The sequence below is a fragment of the Phaethon aethereus genome (genome assembly GCF_964289735.1).
Source record: "Phaethon aethereus genome assembly, chromosome: 2".
In the NCBI taxonomy this organism is placed as follows: Eukaryota; Metazoa; Chordata; class Aves; order Phaethontiformes; family Phaethontidae; genus Phaethon; species Phaethon aethereus.
Window position 1 is genome coordinate 29,823,386 of NC_138582.1, and position 21,102 is coordinate 29,844,487.

At 39.0% G+C, this 21,102-nt stretch overlaps 1 protein-coding gene across 1 annotated transcript in view; it reads left to right on the forward strand.

The window, feature by feature from the left end:
• Positions 1-752: 752 nt before the first annotated feature.
• Positions 753-21,102, forward strand: part of MMP16 (matrix metallopeptidase 16) — a gene marked incomplete at both ends in the record, with an annotated part of 194,047 nt that continues 173,697 nt past the window's right edge. Inside the window, one exon of the mRNA XM_082015426.1 lies at positions 753-884. Coding sequence (XP_081871552.1) covers positions 753-884 — 132 coding nt within the window. The remainder of the gene's footprint in view (positions 885-21,102) is intronic.

The following is a 21,102-nucleotide window of genomic DNA, read 5'->3' on the forward strand; positions in this document are numbered from 1 at the left end:
TCGTGTGAGGAAAAGCTGAGCGCTCCTTCCCGGGACGGCCGCCCTCCGACAGGCGCTCTCGGCGGCAGCGGGCCGCCCGCCCGCCGGCCCGGCGAGCGGCGCGGCAGGGCCGTCGCCTTTAAGGCGCCTACGGGGCGGGGCTATGTAGATTTCGGCTGAACATTCTGGAGTGGAGGGGAGCGGCGGGGGGCTAGACGAAGCAAGGCGAGGCGAAGCAAGGCGAGGCGAGGCAGGCAAGGCAAGGCGAGACAGGACCGGACCGGACCGGACCGGACCGGACGGGACGCCGCTCTGCGCCGTTCCGAATCGCGCCGCCCCGCTCCGCGCCGTTCCGAGTCGCGCCGCCGGGCGGGCAGGCCGGCCTTCCCCAGGAGGAGGCGGAGGGGGAGGAGGCAAGGCAGGGGAGGGGAGGGGAGGAGGAAGAGGGAAGAGGGAGGAGGGAGGACACGGGGAGGCAGTTGCTGCTGCTGGGCAGAGGAGTCGTGCAGGAGCTGCGGCTGCACTCGGACGCCACGTTCCCTCCTTACGGGGCTGGTGGTGAGGATGAGCGAGAGCTGACCCTGCCGCCGCCGCCGCCGCCGCCTCTGCTGTGAAGTGTCTGCTGCTCCTCCTCCTCCTCATCCTCCCCTGCTGTGGGTGAACCTGCGCTGCGGGCTCTTCACTGACACGGGGGAGGGTTGGTTTGTTTGTGTATTTGTTTAAGGCAAAGAAAGAGAAAGAGAGATCTTCCATCCACTGAAGCACAGTTCACTATGATCGTACTCGCATTCAGCACTGGAAGCCGGTTGGATTTCGTGTCTCAGTCGAGGGTGTTTTTCTTGCAAACCTTCGTTTGGATTTTATGTGCTACAGTGTGCAAAGCGGAGCAGTATTTCAATGTGGAGGTAAGATCAGCGTATGCGTGTACGAGCGTGTGAGCTTCCCCCTCTCCCTTTCTCCCTTCCCCCCCTCTTTTTTTTTTAATATCCCCTAAATAAAATAAAATAGCCAGCCATGTCTTCCAGCAGCCAGAGCATTCGTCCGTGTCAGCTTTCTTTCCAGCAGCCGGTAGCTAGCTCCTCTCCCCGTGTTCCCCCGCCTGACGGATGCCTTTCGGCCGGAGATCCCGTTACCGGCAGCAGCACGAAGCGCGGTGCTGAGCGCTGGAGCGCAGCCCGTGCCTCCCCGCTACCCTCGCCCACGGAAGACGGGAAACCCTCGGCCCGGGCACGGAGGAAACCTGGGGCGTAGAATGTACACGTAGCTCAGGGAAGACTCTGTGAATATCCTGGGTTTAAGATACTGCTGTATTGCTGGGTTTCCCCAGCCCGTTTTATTTTTTATTTTATTTTTTATTTGAAAGAAGAATGAATGAAAGAGCATTATGGGGACAGCAGGAAGGAAACTTGAGATTTTGGCACGTTTCTTTGTGGTAGAGTATTTGACTAAGATCTTTTTTCCCATTTAAACGTAACAAAAAGAGTTGCCACTAGAAATAGTGAAACAAAGGCCATAAAGGTGCAACTACAGCACAAAAGTTAAGAGGATGGGGAGGACCAGGAAACAGAATTTTTCCAAGTGAAAAAGATTAAAACGTGGGAATACATAGGAGGGGCAAACCCTAAGAGTTCATAGTGACATAATTCAGTGGACATCCATTTCCAGTCACTCTTCTGTACACTCCCGGTTTTCTCATTTGGGGTTTTGGCTAGTGCTTTTTATTAAATAATGTTCCCTTACCATCTTTGCATGTATTCTTTCCTCCTTTCCCCCCTTCCTGTCACTCCATTCATTCTGCTGTGAGACTTTTTCTTAATCTGTTTCAATGTGATCTGTGTATTTCCCCTTTCCTTTCCCTGTCTATTCAACTTAATCTTTCTTGTCATGTGTCTCTCTAGTTTACATATGCTCTTTCAACTTCTAATACATAATTCCAGTTTTCTGTTAGATCTCTGTGTTCCTTCACTTTCTTCTGTACTGCCATCCTCACTCCAAACTTTGTGCTGCACCCATACACCACTCTCACTCATTCTTGTTTCTAAGTCTCTTTCGTCTCCTGGGTTTCCACAATTCTTTCTCTGAGAGAAATGAAGTCTGTCACTTTCCCTCTGTCTCGCACATAGGCACACTTGCTTGTTTTATATGAGCTCTTGTTCTCAGTGACACTCTTGCTACCATCTCTGGCATGATTGCTCCCACAGATGCTCCTCTGTCCCTAGACTGGCTCCCTTGTTGTCTAAGTTCTTACCTGTACTTCTTGTCCCTCTGCCTCATGCAAGATCGCCTCAAACATATTAAAGAAAAAATCACTTTTTCTTTCCCCATGTCTGCTTTCGTTCTAGTCTTCCCCCCATACAGGCAGTTTCCCTTGCCACATGCAGTCCTCTCTCAACAACGCACGTTCGTAGCTTCTCTCTCTGACTTGCATCTCTCTAGAAGGTGTTAGTCTTTTTACTCCATCATTAAGATCTCTCCTGATTATAAGTTCTCGCATTTTTTAATGTCATCTACACTCTAGTCACTCTTGTTCATTCCTTATCACAAATGTGCATCTCTGCTTCTGTCTGATTGTAAGCTCTTTGGGGCAGGACTCCTGTCTTCTTACATGTTTATGGGCTGTGTACCACGCTTGGGCGGGGAGTACAGTTGTCAGACCATTGCCGTATAAGTATTGAAGTCGCACATTTCAGAGCGCGCATTGAAGTTTTATCGTCCTTTTGCTCATGTCCTCACCTGCCGCCTTTAGTGATGAGTAGGGGAAAGCAGCATGGAAGAGAGGAAGTTGCTCTCTGTCTCCTCTCCAGGCTCCACAGGCTGGCCCCCTGCAGGGTATGGGGAAGAAATTCCAGCGACAGAACTTTCTCCTCCCACAGTAGTCTGCTTTGCTGGCATCTGGCTCTGCTGGAGAGACGGGCGGCAGATGGAGCTAGTGTGGGAGGAGGAAAAGATTGGTTTAGTCAAGTGGAATATGAACAGGAGGCCACCTCCAGTCAGAAGGAGGGTTTATGAGGAAAGAAGGGAAACACTTTCATTTTTGCTACCTCTTCCATATGGAAAAAGGCACATTTTGAGGGCAAAGGCAATATCGGGAGCAAGGAGCACTGTTATGTGGAATGAAGTAACGTGTGTGTGTGATGAGGGCACATATTTCTCCCTTTTGAAATACGCCATCTCCTGTTCCTCCTCCCAGCCCTTCTGAAACAAAGTGTGTTGTCATATGCCAGCGCTCCCAGTCTCTTTTCATATTTGAGTCTCTGAGCCACAGATTGCTGGGAGGCAGGAGAGTGTTCCAGGGAATTACTCTAATCAAGAGATGTCCTGAAATATGGGACTTTACCCTAGGCCACTGCCTTTGACCACTGTCAGTGCCGTGGTCCTGAGCTAAATGGACCTGAGATTTGCCCCAGAACAGCCGTAGCCAAATTCACATTGTTTGGGTACCGCCAAAAATTCAACTAACTTTCTGTTTGGAACAGCAAAGGCTAAAAGTGTGGGAAATTTGAGGCAAAGGACTTGGCAACAGCATGCATGTATTGTGCTGTACAGTCCTCCGTGTCAGCACAAGTACATGAAACAGTTGTACTTGATAGTAAATTGTGAAAGTGTGACAAATATTTCTTATGACAATAAGAATAAATATGCGAAGTAGGGTTCAGGAAAGAAGTACTGGACATTTAGTTGAATGAAATGTCACTGGACAAATACTTAGGATGGTTGGAAAGTAGATTTCTTTCTTGTTGCTAAATAAAGTGCACGTAATACCTGTTGAACATTATAAAATGCAGAGATCATTTTTCTCCTGTTATTCTGTCTCATTGAATCCACATTCCTGATTGATAAGCAAAATCTGTGTAGTAGTGTTAGATTTTTTTGTCTTTTCTGTTGCAATGCAGATTTGTTAGGCTGTGAGCCAGGGAAATTTTCAGGAGATATTACTATAGCTCAAATATATTAAATAATAATGTTATATTTTCAAAGAAAAACACAAAGCTGAAGTTTACAAGCTTGTATGAACATTATTGTTCCTTAGAATTTTCTTGTCCTTTGGTAAAATTTCTTTTAACCAAACATCTACATGGATGAAGTCCTCAAGCTTCCAATGATAGCTGAGCTGTCAGTCTTGAAATACATTTCATGTAATAGACGTAACTGATTGGGATTCAGATCATGGAGTACGGGACCTGGAGGGGCATGCTTGCACTCTGAGTCAGTGAGAGCTTGCGGTAAAGCTGCATGAGAGGTGATTGTGAAGTGATAGTTTAAGTGATCATGGCGAAGTTTAAGATTCACATAGTCTTATGGGTATGAAGATTTTAGCATTAATTTTCAAAGTTCACTGATTACCAGTGGCATTTTTGTGAGACATTGTTTCTGACATCATGAGGAAAACTAAGGACTACACTATTAGCTCCCTCTTCACAGTGCTGAACTATTGGTCCAAAACTATAACATCAATGAGCAGATGCACTAATGGAAGAATATGTCCATCAATGTAGAGTTTTTCTACTATTTTCAGCTATTCCTGTACATTAACAGAGGAAAACGTCCATCAGTGAGATAGTGAACGGAATAATAGTTATTAAAAGAACATTTTAAATGTAAAATTGAAACAAACACACACAAGACAATATGTTAACTGAAAAAATGATAAAGCAATCAACTTCCTCCCCCCACCTCCTGCTACCTCTCACCCCAGGTTCCTCACTATAGTGATAATATCTTGTGTTGCTCAAAGGTAATTCATTTCTGTGTTATTTGAGTCTCTATAGATGGGCTTTCACACGTATCATCCATACAGACTATATTTATTTATTTTCCTAAAACCAATAGTATTGTACTGTTTGAGCCGGTATTATTCCATGAGTTTATCTTCTATTGTTATCTGTTAGTTTATTTATATATTTAAACAATAAGTATATGTAAATTTAATTTACTATTAAATATTCGTTATAAAATTGCTAAAAAATGTCACCATTTTGTTAAGGAAAAATGGTTACTGAAACAAGAATACCTCGGTCAGAAGACAGGATCAGCATGACTCTAGAATAAGATTGATCTCTGGATTCTAACACTGCCAGCTCTCACCCCTGTGAGCAGCTGTATCAGCTGGGTATCTGTGTAAAGCCTGTCGAGCAAAGAAGCGTTTTTAGAATCACACCGAGTTTCATTGACTGTATCTGTGATGTGGGCAACACTAGAGACGAAGCATGCTTCAGTATCTCTCTCCTCAAGCTGGCAGTTACTCTCTGTTTTCCTTCTTCTAGTGCTAAATATATAGACTTGAATCCCTAGGGGAGATCTTAAAGTGACTCCTATTTTAGCGTGAGCAGCTTCAGAAAAATAAGTCTTTTCTCTCCTCCCATTTTCAGAGATGGGACAATTAAATTGCATATTGTAGAACAAAATACAATGGAATCCAAACTTCAGAAAAATACCATCAGTTTCCTCCATGGTAGTAAGTGGCTGAGAACCCCGTTGTTTTCACTGTTAATAAACTTTACAATTAGCCTCCAGCTCTTGCTGAACGGTTATGCATGACCTTTTCTTCCATAGTCTTTGGGTCTTTTAAGCTTAAAATCAGACAAATTTAATTCTTCAGCTGGTAATGGAAAAGGAATAAACATTTGGGAGGGGAAAAAATCCTCCAATATCACCTTTACACCCTTTTCAACTCGTGGGCTTGGTTGTCAGGTTTGCAGGCATGACACGGTATTTTTATAATTTGTTAAAATGCAAGCTCAAAACTATGGAGAAGCAGTTCAGGTGGTTTTTATATAAGTAGTGCCATGTGTCCTAAAAGGAATTTACAGGGTCTTCTGCACTGTTTTTAGTGGCAGTCAGTATGCATGATTCTGTTATTTAAGTTCTGAATCTCATTCTTGCATAAGGTATCAACTAAATGGATTGGATTTTTGTTAGAAGTTCAAACTGAAATTATTGGGAGGACTGGGAAGAGTTATTGAATCAGGTGGTGGAGGTGATTTGTGGGTGAAATATTAGTCATTAAAAATATAGATATTATGCAGTGTATTTCCTATTTGATTATTGAGGAAATATCATAGAAAACATCCCGTAAAGGCTTTTGATGAGCAGATATATCTAGATAGGAAAATAATTGGAAAGTTATGTGTCTGATAGGCAACAGAACACTTTTTTGTCATAGAAGGAAAATACCTACTATATAATGAACTGTCTCTCATTCGATAGGAAGAAATACATGTGGAGACTACTTGTTGGCAGAGTGCATTCTCTGCTGTAATTTAAACAATAATTCCTCTTCATAAAAATGCTAGTAGATCAATTTTCTACTGTAAAGTATGAGATTATTTTGTGCTACTAATGTTGCAGGGAAGTTTATGGGTTCTGTTGCCTGTATTTTGTTCAAAGACAGATTGAAAAGATTGTCCCAAGTCTTACGAGTTCACAATTGACATAGTATGTTAGACCTTAGGTGCAAGAGCTATTTGTTTATAATTGTAGTTCATCTTATTTTCCTATTGCAAATTTTTGACTGTTTAGTGTTTAAGCATCACAACTATTAGTAGTTCTCAATTCTACTGCAGAAAAGAAATAAAATGGTTAAATAAAGAGATTTATGTAGTCACCTTACGTAGTGCAAGATAAACCTACCAAAACATATATTCCTAATGTTTTCTGACTTGAGATCTTACTAAAATAAATACACAATTTATTAGCCCACCAAAAAACCCTGAACAAGTCCAAGCTCTCCCCCTTCCATTATTCAGAAAGCATAATGTAAAACTCCTGCATAAGCATTCATTGTTTCTTCAGAGTGGATATACTGTGTTCTTTAACTGGTTTAAGATTTATGCTGCTCTTTTTCAGTTTTATTTTGAATCCTTCGAAAAGGTCAGTGCTTGCTCTAGGCACCTCAGCTTTGCTTATGCACTCGGCAAGACTGAGTTGTAAGAGTTTATAAAGATAGAATGTGGTATTATATAGATTTCAAAACATTTCAAACTGCATCTGTTTTCAGTATTTTAAAGTCTGTCTCATCCTTCTACTTTACTGAATGATCATTTTGTGGAGTTAAACACTGGAGGACTTGGTGTTGATGCTTTTTGAGGATCCTTAATGTAACTTTTAAAATAATTTAATTTTAATTACCCTATTTAAACTGCTTAATTCTTCTCACTTCTCTGTTTTGGATTCCAGTTTATTGTCTAACCTGTTTGCTATCCTCAAACTACACTATTGACCGTAATCTGAAGAAGCAGGTTGAGTCTGTTTAATTTGTTATCTGTGATATGTCAAATGACAGATTTGGTTTTATTTTGTATGAGGAAGACCAGGATTAGTGCTGCAAACATAATTTTAGTTGGCACTGAAATGGATTTGAAAAATAATTATGATTAGAGCTTTATCCTTTAAAGAGAGGTCATGCTATTTGGAACCTTTATTTATTGGTTGCCTGGCAACTGTTCATTCATGTTGCTGCTTATCATCATTCATTATGAGCATCTTTGCTGCACAGTAAGAGCAATTAAGTGGTAACAACTTACTTCTGTGATGAATTAAAATTGACATAAATTATGGAAATATAAAAAATATTTCTGTAGCATTACTTATTAACAAAAACTGTTGGTACAATGTTTCTGCACTTATCAGCTGGTTTATACCAGCTGAGGAGTTATCTGCACTTCAGCTGTGATCCTAATGTTCCTAGCATACCTTTTGAGCTATTACAGCACATAATTGACTTAGGGGCTTGTTCAGGTGTTTCTGTCATGCTTAAAATCTCCTGTTAATTTCAAGATCAAGGCTTCAGGGTGTGAGGAAACTTATCCCATTGATTTCAGTGCTTAGCATTAGGCAATCCAATCTCAAGTGCTGAAGCTTGAACCGAGGTTTGGGAAAGGGGTTTAAAATTCTGGGATTAAAACTGTGACAGGGGATGTGCAGCTGAAGCAATGAGCCACAATAGCTCTGTAGAACTTGATGCTTTCTCTGTAGAACAATAGCAGGTTTTATTACACTATGAGAAAACATTCATAAAGCATAATATTTGACAATTGTTTTGTGACTGTGGATGAAAAATGTTTTGCCTTTTGTATTAACTCTTTATGGATCGTATAATGACTGACCCTTGTGTGGAATAGCAGTGTGGAATGGGACAGTTGTGCCAAGGAGTATTCGTAGAAGATGTCTGTGTACATTGGGAGGAATACTGGAACAAATTCCTTACAGCTGCGTCTTAAAAGAGTATCTGGCACTGTAGGGCCAGGCTGGAAGTAGATTTGTCTACCTCTTGATAGCAGTGGCTTTGCCTCTATACCGGACAGCTCAGAGGTTTGGGGAAGAATGTCCCTCTAGGACTGATGCCCTTTGCTTTGAGCTTCTGGTTGTATTAACTCACCAGTACTCTTCATACCAGACTGTGGTTGTGGGGGACAAAATAACTGCTCTAAGACAAATCTATATCGATTTTCATCAGCTTTTCCCACTAACATGACATGTCTGTAATACATGAAGATGCTGTTACGTGTTTTTCCCTTTTACAAAACAGTTGAACTGGATTCACAGTTGTATAGATAATCTGAAAAGAAATGCTAACCTCAGAAAATCTGGTCTTTAATATTTTTTTCCTCATGATCTTGTAGAGAAGCAGTTGTTTTATTTCATTGGTCCTGTTCATTTTTGCTGACATGTAATCACATCGCCACTTACAAGTGTGAAATACAGGTTGGCAAGGGGGAGACTTACCTTTTCAGAAAATTACCAGCTGAAAGGGAGACAGAAACATCAATTTCTTTAAAACATAGATAGCAAAACAGAAGAACAAGTATCCCTTTCAAGGGGAAGGAAGATACTTCCTTTAAATGTATCAGTGGATATTTACAAAGTGTACCAAAGAGGAAATTGCTTCCTTTTTGTGCTGCATCTGGATCTGAAGGTGGTGATCCTGTCGTATTTTTCTTTCTTACCTCAGATGTTGCTTTTGTGATGCTCTTCTAAGAAATTGCTTTGACCCACTGTCTTTGCAGAGAAATTGACAGGTTGTTTGTCTACATGTCATGGTTTACGTGCTGTACAGAATAGTAGTAATACATTTAATTGCAAGTAAAATAAATTATCTGTCTTCCACACAATATTGCTAACTATACAGCCTGATTTTGGTCTTGGCAAGTCAGGCTTTTTTTTTTTCTTTCTCTCATTACTTCTATGTTTTTTAAAAAATAGAAAATTAACCCTCAACCCAGGACTGTGTTCCACTTTTTGATTTTCCTTATTGATTATCAAGTGCTGAATTCTGATAATTCTGTCCTTCATTACTCGTACATGGAATGCCAGCTTTGTAAAGATCTTTATTGTCTCTTTCTCCATTGCATGTATTTTTAAATATGTAGGAAAAAAGAGGCAATGTAAGTGATTGAGGCATTGTGCTGGAGGGCTGGACATCTGGGTTATGTGCCCAGTTCCGTCATGAGTCTTCATATCGATCACATAGCTTATCCATCTTAGTAACGTAGCTTGCACAAATGTGAATTGGAGTCATTGAGGAGTATTTGCTGCCTCTTCCAATACATGACAAGAACAATAGAAGTGATGCAAAAGAGACAGGAATATATCTTCATCATTCATCTCAGGACTGTGTTGCTTTTTTTCATAAAAAGTAGTAGAAGGATACCGTAAAATATAGCATTTCAATTTGATCACCTGTGTAATCATTCAAGTAGTGAATATGCTGAAGAGACAAGTACCAGAGCAGAAAAGATGAAAAACATGTCTATAACACTTCAAACCCTGGGGGTTTTTTTAGTTTAGTTTTGTTTTGTTTTTAAATGTAAGTACAAAAACTCGGTAGAGGATGTTGTCAGTAGGATTATGTGAAGGATGTAATTAGATGACTGAAGATATGGAGTATCACATTCTCTTACAGAATGGAAGTTTGAGTAAGATAATACAAAAACAAATAGTCTGCTTCAAAATGTATTTAAGTAAGTGTAAAAATCTTAACAAAATGGATTTGGGATCAGATTGTAAATGCTACACAATGCCAAATTAAAAACTGTTCTATTTTTGAATGAATGTACTATTAATAAGTAAATTGTTCCACAAACATTCATGTTGCCTTGTCATCATGGTACCTAAGCTTCTCCTTTTTTGTTTGAATATTTGTGGATTTTTATGAAATATAATAAAAGATTGGCCTTTCACTGCTCCAGGTATTAATGTTTTTTATTAAACACCACTAATAGGCAGACATGCTGCTCACATACCCCTGAATGTTAAGAACTTAGTGGTGGGAGGATGAGGCACAGGGGAAATAAGAGATTTGCTATGCTGACATGTTAATTATGATAGAAATGGAAACTGAATCTTGTTCTTCAGGGTTCCTGCGCCATGAGTTCACCTTATGACCTTCCTTCCTTCTTTCCACTTTCCTCCTTACTTTTCTTTTCCTTGCTTCTTTTTTTCTTATCTCTTGTTTTCATCTTTTTTTTTTCCCTTTTCTTTCCCCTCAGCTTGTCTCCTACAGACCATTGCCTGCAGCTAAGGAAAATCATCAGTCATTATTGAACCATAAAATCAGAGACATTAGAGATGGGAAAGACTTATCAAGAGCCTATTTCTCTCCCAGTGCAGTATTGCTAGCTATTATATATTTGCTGGATTTTCATCAAGTCAAATTTTAAAATCCAGCGTGGTGGGACTTCCAAAATTGGAACTGGAAAAAAACCCAAAATGGTAAAAGTACAGTAGGGAAAACTACAGTGGAAGAATTATTTTCAATAGACTTTTCCTTTGGCTACTGGCAACAGTTTGAAGTTGGCTCAGGTTAGGCAATTCCTGATAGAAAGTGAAGTATGTTCAATAATTCAAGATGATAGGACCTATTTATGAGCATAGATGGCACGCATTGATGGGTAATTCGGTGTATTTCTTTGACTTTACAGAATGAAAATACTGCAGGGGCAGAGAGAAATTAAGGACTGATTTAAATTTTCACTCCTTTTGAAATACTTAGCGCAGTTGAAATGGATTAACACTGCCTGATTTTAAAAGATATGTAGATGTGTATGGATTGCTGACACTGTCTCAGGAGGACTTGACTAGTTTTTGGTGATTTTCTCGAAGTATTATGCCTTGTTTTATTTAATTATTACTATTTAGTGAATAAAATTAGATACTAGTAGGAGTGTTATGGATATCTAAATATTACGCTCTGTTATAAGATCTTATTTTGGAATTTCATACATTACATCATTAGTGTGGTCACAAACACAGACTTAAAGATGTTCATGACACTGGCACATACGAACTTTCACAATGTCCATGCTTTGCAAATTATGTATCACTTGCAAAACAAGGATCTCAAGATATTTTATGTGGGAAGGTTGAGTTTGTTTGCTGATACACATCCTGATGATGAGACTTGTGCAGGATGATTTGGATGAGGTATATTTTCTAGCAAGTGTGCAAGCTGCAGGGTTAGATTGGGAAAGGGATTCAGTTTGCGAGAACAGTACTTAAGTTTAGGTGTTCAAATGTGCTGTATGTGTTTCTTATATATTAGTAAGTCTGCTCCCTGTAGTCAATAAAACAGAGAGACTAATTCGGCTGACTAATCAGTTGATGTCGGTATCAGAGTGAGTTGAATCTTTTTTCTGGACTTTGCTGTTAGTATTGACTAGTAGAGTGATTCAGTCGCTTACACGTAGGCATCCAGCACCATTTAAGGTGCCCTTGGCCGAGGTGTGCAGAAGGCTGGTAGAAATAACACGGGATCTATGAAAGGTTCATGTTTTTAAGCTAGCAACAGGAAGCCAGGCTGGACATCCTAAGTCATCTCAGATGACACTAGACACTTTTGTTTAGGTAACTGAATCCTGTTCCCAATTTTAAGTGATGGTGGAGGGTGTCGAGACACTTATATCTACGGGGTTCCCCCAGGTAGGGGGGGTGGAATCTGGCCTTTAGATGCCGTATGTTGGGGTTGAATCCCTTCCCTCTGCAATGATGGGATTCGTTACACTTGTCTGGGCACCTGGTGCTGTTTAGCCCCTGTAGTCTGTCTTGCTTGGCCTCTAGGTGATGTTCCAGAAAAGCATGGGCATCCTAAAAGTCCAATGATAAATTTGCCATCCCCCAGGTAATGTATATCATCTCAGATCACACCAGACACCTGTACTTCTGACAAAACCAAGAATAGAACTCCATTTTCATGGTACCACAATTTTTACCCTGTCAGCCTGGTGCCCGGCACATTATTAAATACATTTATCCCTTAGTGCAAGAGGCTAACACTTTCTTACATCTTTAGATCTCATGTATTTTAAATATTTAGTTAGGGATATAAAGAACCCAACATTTCTCCACTGGCAACAAGGCAGTTTTGCCTTCAGCCTTAACGAGACCAGGCCTGGGCCTGTTTAAATCCCTGTAAAACACATTACCTAACTTACAGCGAATACTTGTGGCACGTTTTATAAACTTAGTGATTCTGACTGTTATTTGATGCCTTACCATAAATTATTTTAAAGGCTGTCTTTCCTTGCTAAATGTACAAACCTCTAAATAGCTATTAGTTGCCCTTGAGGGGAGAGAACAGAATGTTAAGCATTTTTATAAAAAGTAAATAGAAAATACATTTTAGAAGAATAAGCTTGCTAAATGTCTATTGTCTGATAGACTGTCTCCAAGAAGATAAAAATGAAAATGATATTTTAATAATTTCTTTGGATGTGAGCCCTAGGCCCTCGAGAATAATTATGTATGTTTTCAAGTACTTTTGTTATGTGAAGTAAAATGTGGATTAATTCAAAAGAAATATAGATTTCTTTGTTGATACCAGAATTTAGATCTTATAGGTATGTAATTTCATTGATTTATTTACACTACTTGCTTTAGGTCTTCAGAACTGTGAAATTAACTGGGTCGGAATAAGAGTGTTATTGGCCAGCTTATATTTATATGTTTGCATATTTATAAGTCCAAAACTCAAAATACTTGAGTATTGGTCCCGATGTACTATTTAAATTAGTTTTCCGCCATCATGTAATTATAGGGAGACTAGATCTGCTGTTGATTTTTAGGTCTGCATTTGGGAAGGAGGAGTGATATATCTGCAATCTTTAATTCCAGAAGAGCTTCCTTTGTAATATTTAGTTCTACTCTATTGTTTTGCACTGACAGGCTCATTTAGAGAAAAAACAGTATTTTAGTTCCTTTGTGAATAATCCCATCATTTTTCCTGTCTGCCAAGAGAATTCACTTTTTGTCCCAGCAGTCAGATAAAGATAGAGTCATTGTTCTTCATAGATTAATTGCTTAGATGCCTTTTCCACTGAGATATTAGAGAATTTTTCTCTACATGCAAGATCTTTCTAAGGAGGTGATATCAATTTAATTTGGACCAAAAGATTTTGATTCTGTAGAAATATGCTCTTTCTTTAGCTTTGCTCAAAATAAAGATTCTGTTTCATTAAAAGGGTTTTTAATGTCTTTATGAATATTCCCTTCTTTATCTAAATTTTCAGCAGCAGAGGAAATGGTTCTTAAGGTGAAACTAAGCTTTAAAAATGTTAGAACAATACATTCTGTGATGTTTTGTAAAAGTTACGAGCAACTAAGGACAAAAGAGCCTAAAGCAATTATAGCTTTTCTCATGTTCCAAGTATAATACAACAGACAAATTCATCATGCCTGTTAGCTTTAGCATGATAGCTAGAAAAGGACCGAATAGGACTTTTAACTTTAAATGTCCTACAATGCAAGGTCTTTGTAGGTGTTAACTTGTTTTTAGAACTAAAATAGCTACATGTGTATTTGAAAATTGTGTAATGGTGTTTTGTGAAGTATCTAACAATTTTTTTTTTTTTCTTTCCTTTGGAACAAAGAATTCAGAGTTTTTGGAAGAAGTCAACAGCCTTCATATTTGTATAGAAATGGAGAGTATAAATATACTTTTGCTCCATGCTTTCTTTTTTTGGAGCTACATACATTACTCATGTTTTGGTGATAAAACGAAACTATTTAGGGACAGGAAGAAGAAGGGAATGCACACATATTCGATTTATTTTCTTCTACATAACTGGTATTTGTTTACTTGTGTACTTGTTATCCTGATAAGATATCTGTGTGTAGTGTTATTGATTGGAAAACTTTGATGAGATTGTAACTTCATGGAATTGGTCAGATTGTACCATTGGTTTCATTGGGTCCAAGACTTTGCTCCAAGCTGTTTGAAAAGCACTGAATTGCCAAACATTTTAACTGAGTAAGATAAATATTGCTGTGGAAATTCATAGGCTTAACCTGTACATAAGGGATAAAACTGGTACAAAAATAAGTGGTGATACACTACCTATGTGCAAACTGAATCTTGTAGTTAGAAGAAAGTTTAAAATAATTAGAGGAGTGGTATTCTTGAACCATTTTCCAGCAAGGATACTAGGGAAGTGATGTAGGGGAGAGAAAGTTAACTTGTTTTGAGATGGGATCTATTTAATGAAAGGCCTTACATAGTATAACTTCTCTCATCAGCAGTAAAGGACTGGATTCCTTCCTTGTCCCATAACCTCAGTCTAACAGTAATTTTCCTCATTCAGTGAGGATGATGGCTCTGCTGATAGCCATTGACTGTAATGTTTATTCTTCTGTATTAGTCTGTCTACCTTAAGAACTCTATAGCTATTGCATTAGACCAAAATTGTGGACTATATTGTGTCAGCTGAGTTCTCTGCCTCATTGCTTTTTGTCACTTGCAGTGTTCAGACACCATGTGTGAAAGTCTCTTTTTCCAATAACATTTAATTCAATGCTGACAATTGTGAATAAGGCCTGTGGAATCAACCAGACTGGTTTGAAAATCATAAAAAGTCTTTTGGAATATTTTTGGTTGTCTTCTTGAGCTTTTGGGTTCACATTTTCAATTTTTACTTTTTTTTCTTTTTTTTCTGAAACAAGGATGAGAAATTCATAGTTTTTCAGAAGAAACGGAATATTTTCATTATATCCGGTAAGCCGAGTCTTCAGGAAAATGTTAAATATTAAACCTATCTAGCACTAGCCACAGTGCTCACTTGATACCTTTTTTCAGTTTTGATTGTCTTCAAAATTGTATTTGCTGCTATTTTTGCTGCTGTTAAGACTTGCCACTTCAAAAGGTCAAAGGACTTGTAGCTTCTGACAAACACTGTTTTTCACTATATGATGACTACTAACATTCTACAGTTTGCATAACAGCATTGAACTGTTTAACAGTGGCTAACTGTCTGGCTTTGTGCATCATTATTTGCTTGACCATGAGAGAAGCCTAGGTTTGATTCTATGACTTGGGTACTGATTGTTTGCAGCAGCAGGGGCTGGATAGTTCTCCAGAAATTTAGCTTTTATTTTTACATGTACTGTGATTTCTCTAATAGGAGAACAAAAGCACAGATTTGACTGCTTTTAATCTAAGTGTGTGATTTTGTACTCTTAACTTGGTGTCTTGTAGCATCTGTGAGAGACAGAGTTGTGAGGTAGGACCAGTGTCCTAGTTCAAGATTAGACCTCCAAAAGCAGTATATTAAAATACTAGTATCAATAGTGTCAAGTACTTTCAGTCATAAACTAACAATAATTTGTGAACTAAGGAGGTTAATTTAGGTAATAGTGTTTAAATAATATAAATTAATTTTTAGATGAGTATTTAGATAATATAAATTCTCCCTCCTCCTATGTAATCAGATGCTTTTTCTCTTTCTTTTTATATTCTTTTATTTTCTTGTTTTATTTTATTTTACTTTGATTGACAGACATGAAATTTAAGACAACAGGACTGCTTAGTAGCTGACTGCTTAGCTAATATATTCATGAGAAAAATGCCAGTGATTGATACATATTCAATGGATATTGATTGGAGGGGGGACAACACAACACAATAGGCTGTTGACTGCCTAACAATATAAATTTAAATTTCAGAATTCCTGTAGTGATTCACTTCATTCACGAGTCAGGAGCTGAAAATCAAGGTATGGCCTTTGGGAGACCTGGCAATAGGGATTCTGCTTGTTCAAGAATAGGGAGTTCAACATTAGTTTAACCATATATGTCTATAATGGGAGGAATTTTAAATCAGCTACCACATTTCTTTCCTACTATTCAGAAAACATTGCATGGGTAGAAAGGAGGCAGCAAGTCATGAATTTCAAAGTAAGACCTAAACAGAAACACAGTTATTTGTCAGATAAATGCAGTGGATGGTGTGGCTCTTGGTTTTGAAAGAACAGAAGAGGTAATCCCTTCAGTCATTGCTCTTTGCTTGTATTAATAGAGATAGATTCAGCTTTTGGGATGTAGTCCCACATAGGGTCTCTCTAAAGATAGTGGAATGAATTTGGCTCATTATGTCCACCTCGGATATAAAGCCTTAATCACATTAATGTTAGAGACAAAAAAGAATTTGAAATGCAGTCTCAGATGACCATAAAACCCCTGTCTTACAAAAGATGAAGAAGAGACTGTATAAGAAGGTATCCCTTGAGTTCACTGTGAGTTTCAAGTTACACTGCATGGATTTATGCTGAATGAACACAGTATTGGAAAATTTTTGCATGAGATCTGACTGGGTTTATGTATTATTAAAATAATAAAACTGTTTTTGCAGATTTTCTGGAGAGCTCTATGTAAAAGAGCCAATACACTTTAAATTGCTGCATTACAGACCTAATTGAAACTGCTATAAGTCTTCAGTATATTTAATTATGTTGAGAAATTTCCAGCTAAATGGAAAAGTTTGGGTAAACTTTCATATCCTGTGGAACTTCTCTATCATTCACCTGTTGATTTGCTTGATGCAGGATACCAAGCTAACCACAGGTTAACTTGCGGTAGTTAAGATTAATACATCATGTGTCAAAAAGTATAAAATTCAGTATCAGAGTAACTCTGTCTATATTGGTAAGCTAAGCAACGCCAGAGAAGTCTTCAGGCACTGAATTCATCTGTCTGTGTAGTTAAATTGTTTCAGTATGGACCAGCTAGCACTTTTACTGACCAGGGGCAACCTCCTGAAGGTTTTGAATTCAGGCACTCTGTGTGTCCAACACTAAGGAGGTGAGCTGTTGTGCCAGTAATTTTTTCATGCTAGAGAATTGTCTCAGGCACATTTAATTTAGGCATGACCAGGCTTTTCTGTGAATGTTCTTAAATGAACTGATCCTGATTTGTCCCTCTTGGTCATTCACTCTGTTCAGATGAGATGTGAAGGGAAAAGATCCAGAACATCTATGTCCTTGTCACCATTTGTTGCAGTTTCTCTCAAAAAATGTTGATGACAGACACTGTGTTGGAAAACTGATTATTTTGTTGTTTCTTTGGGTTTTCATATCAATATTTTCTTTGGACTTGCATCATCCAGGCACCACAGACAAAGGTTAGGCCCAGACACTTCTATGGTAGAAGGAGAATTTAACCAGATTTAAAGACTTGAGAATCAAGCCTTTATTTAGTATCAGTCTGCAGTAGGGTCATACTGGTGTATTGGGGTCAGTCAGGTTTTATGTACAATCTAGAAGATATTCCTTCAAAAGCCTGAAATAATTTTATTGCCATTTGTCACATACATTAGATTGAGAGTCAACACTTTCTTTGTCTGCCCTGCGTTGTATTTCTTTTGAATCTCTGCTTTTTTATGACCATGTTTTTCTTGGTTATAAGTTTGACTTACATTGACTGACTATTGAATAGACAGACATGCTTTTTCCCATCATTGTTTCTAGAGTGGTTAATGGCAGGGCAAGCTACCCAATGCTGTACCAAAGTTGATCAAACCTGAGCTGGAGAAAGCAGCACCCAAGTCACCGGGTGAGTGAACAGAGTCAGCTGAAGCAGAAACTTTAATTGTTATCTCCGATCATGATCTACGCAGTTGCCTCTTGTGAAATGCTTCCCTGCAGTTTATATGTTTGCAGTTCCGTGTTACAAACTTCCATTAAGGTTGCATATTGTGGATGGTGCAAATGTTATAGTGTTGTCTCACAGCTGGGTTGTATCTCCGGGCAAATGGATTAAATTTTCCTGGAAAACATATCCCCTTTGTGAGAAAACCAAGAGCCCCTTTGTAGGATGTGGACAGTTGCATGCTGGTGTTTATCTGGGATGTGATTCAGGCAAAAGAAGCAACCAGTGCTTGGAGTCTCCTGTGAGGAAGGTGAGGTAAGTCAAGAGAGCTTTCCAAGGCTCCTTTACTCTTTGGTACTTCCTGGGACTATCAAGGAGGAATGCCACTGAGAATTTTTGAACTGTATTTTGGGGAACTGAGCTGGGATAATCAACTTGTGTTACGTACTAGCAGCTACTCTTGTAGTAGCAATGATCTAGCATTATTAGCCTTTAAGACCACATTCAGAGTAATACTTAGATGGGGAAAAATGAGTCTTCCTCTGCTTTTTTCCTTTGCATTTCTCAGCTGGTACATAGCAGAGGACTTTAGCCTCGTTCTGGGAAAGCATGCTATTGAGAACTCTGTTTAAGGGAAGATAGACCATTCAGTATCTTGAAAAGAAGAAAGCCCAGAGTGGCTTTTTGTCATTGATATTATTAGCCTCCTATGATACCCTGTGAAATACTGTCTTCAGTATAAACTGTGTAAACAAAATCAAGCTATTGATACCTATTGTGCTCATTACTCCTACACAAGTCAAATGTTTTCTCTTGATCTGACACCCTCCTTTCTTGTTTTGTAAGCTAGTTCTTAATCTGTATGAGCAACTTTCTAATGCCTGACCTTGCAAGTGAAACTGCTGTGTGATGCAGAGTTAACTGGTTTGAAATTGAGATAAATAAAATGTTCATTGTGTCACATTTATCGTCTGTCGTATCAGCAATACATACAGTAAGTTTGCATGTGTAGGTCTTTTATGAATTTGAGTTTCTCTGGCTGGTCTATGTAGCATACGGTTTTAAAGGTTTCCAAATGAGGCCATAGCAAGCATTTCCAATTTATGTCCTGAAAGTGAAGTCAGGGTTACTGGATTGCAGTTCTTCAGATCCTCCCTGGTTCTTTATGTAAATGTATTTATTATCATATAACATATGGTGCTTCCTCTTCCCTTTTTAACTTCACTTCTTTAAGTAGAAGAAAGGATATTGAAAATACAGCAAGACTAGTGACAATGAAATTCCTACAGAGAAATTGTGTCCTGACTGAAATTAATGGTAGTTTTACTCTGACCTGTGTGTGGCTGTCGTTTTACCTGGAGCACTTCTCTTACAAAGCGCTCTGTTCAAATGCAAGGGGACTATATCTAAAGCTATGGAATCCCCTGTCACCTGCTAGAATCATAGAATCTTTGGGTTGGAAGGGACCTTTTAAGGTCATCTAGTCCATCCCTCTGCAATGAGCAGGGACATCCTCAACTAGATCAGGTTGCATGTTGCTTTGCTCTGTATTCCTCACTCACGGGATTAGCTCTTGCTAACACCAGTGCTATTGATTGAACACTGTAGACTATAGGATAACTATAATTCAGAGAAGGATTGCTTGCAGGATGATAATGTGGCTGATAATTTTCTAGAAGTGTTTCTTGTGTGCTTGGCAAAGTATCTTCAAGTCAAGACATTATTTTATTTTATTTAGAAAATGTTAAAATACAACAAAATATCAAATGAGGCAACGCAGATCTTTGAACTGGGGGAGACTTAGCTAGGGAGCCTTTGAATAAGGTGTCTGACAGTTTTCAAGGTAGTGCCTCAGTTTAAGCCACTTACAGAAAAAAGTGGCAGATGATTATCAGTATGTTTAACTTACCTGTATGTACCAGGTAGATATATACCACATCACTAGAAATATTTTTCTTATGTTTCATCATGATGTAAAATGGGGACATAATTTTTGCATCAACTTGAACTCTCAAAATTAGTCTGAATGATCACCAGCAGAACATGGTGTAAATGTTGCTACTTTGACCTAACCTCTTTGCTCGAACTAAATACTGGGACTAATTATTTGCACTTCCCTTCCATGTGGAGGAGGAATGCGTGAGATATCTTGCACCACTGCCAATCCATTGGCATTAGCAGTGTTACTCCTCCTTTCTTTGGCCAAGGACCAAGTGAAGTGTTTCTTTTAAAATATATGAGATGCTTATATGTCTCTATAGTGACATACAGATACTGTTTGTGATATGCAAGGCATATCTGTCCTACAGTACAGAGTGAAACACAGATATCTGAAACTGCCATTGATTCTACCTGCTATGCCTGCTGTGCCTACTTGATTGAGCTCCCAATAGCAGTCATACAGTGCTATGCCTGACCCAAAAATCTCCATATCCAAAGACTGAAAAATAGCATGTGTATGAGTAGATCCAGACCTACATCAGTTTAATCCTTTTAGTTGGAGACCTAGGGGAGGTCCCTTAATAACTGGGAAGTCCAATTTACTATATTTCATTTTGCTAGTCAGCCTAGCATTTTCTTAAGCAACTGTCATGGCTTAACCCAAGTAGGCAGCTGAGGCCCACACAGCTGCTGGCTCATTTTACCCCCAGTGGGATGGGGGAGAGAATTGGAAGGGTAAAAGGGAGAAAACTTGTGGGTTGACATAAAGACACTTTAATAGGGAAAGCAAAAGCTGAGCACGCAAGCAAAGCAAAACAAGGAATTCATTCACCACTTCCCATGGGCAGACAGGTGTTCAGCCATCTCCAGGAAAGCAGGGCTCTGTCATGCCTAGCAGTTACTTGGGAAGGCAAACACTACAACTCTGAAAGTCACCCCTTCTCCTTCTCTTGGCTTTTATTGCTGAGCATGATGACATATGGTACAGAATATTCCTTTGGTCAGTTGGGGTCATCTATCCCTCTGTCTCCTTTCCCAACTTTTTGTGAACCAGCCTACTTGCTGGCAGGGCACCATGAAAGGCAGAAAAGACCTTGGCACTGTGTAAGCACTGCTCAGCAATAACTAAAACTTCTCTATATTATCAACACTGTTTTCATCACAAATTCAAAACATAGCATGATACAGACTACTATGCAGAAAATTAACACTATCCCAGCCAAAATTAGTACAGCAATTAAAATGGTGGAACCAAAACATGAGGGTCCATGATTCCCAAGTGCATAGGAATAAATATGGGGTGTCAAGATGAAGTGAAGTTGTGGTGGTAGT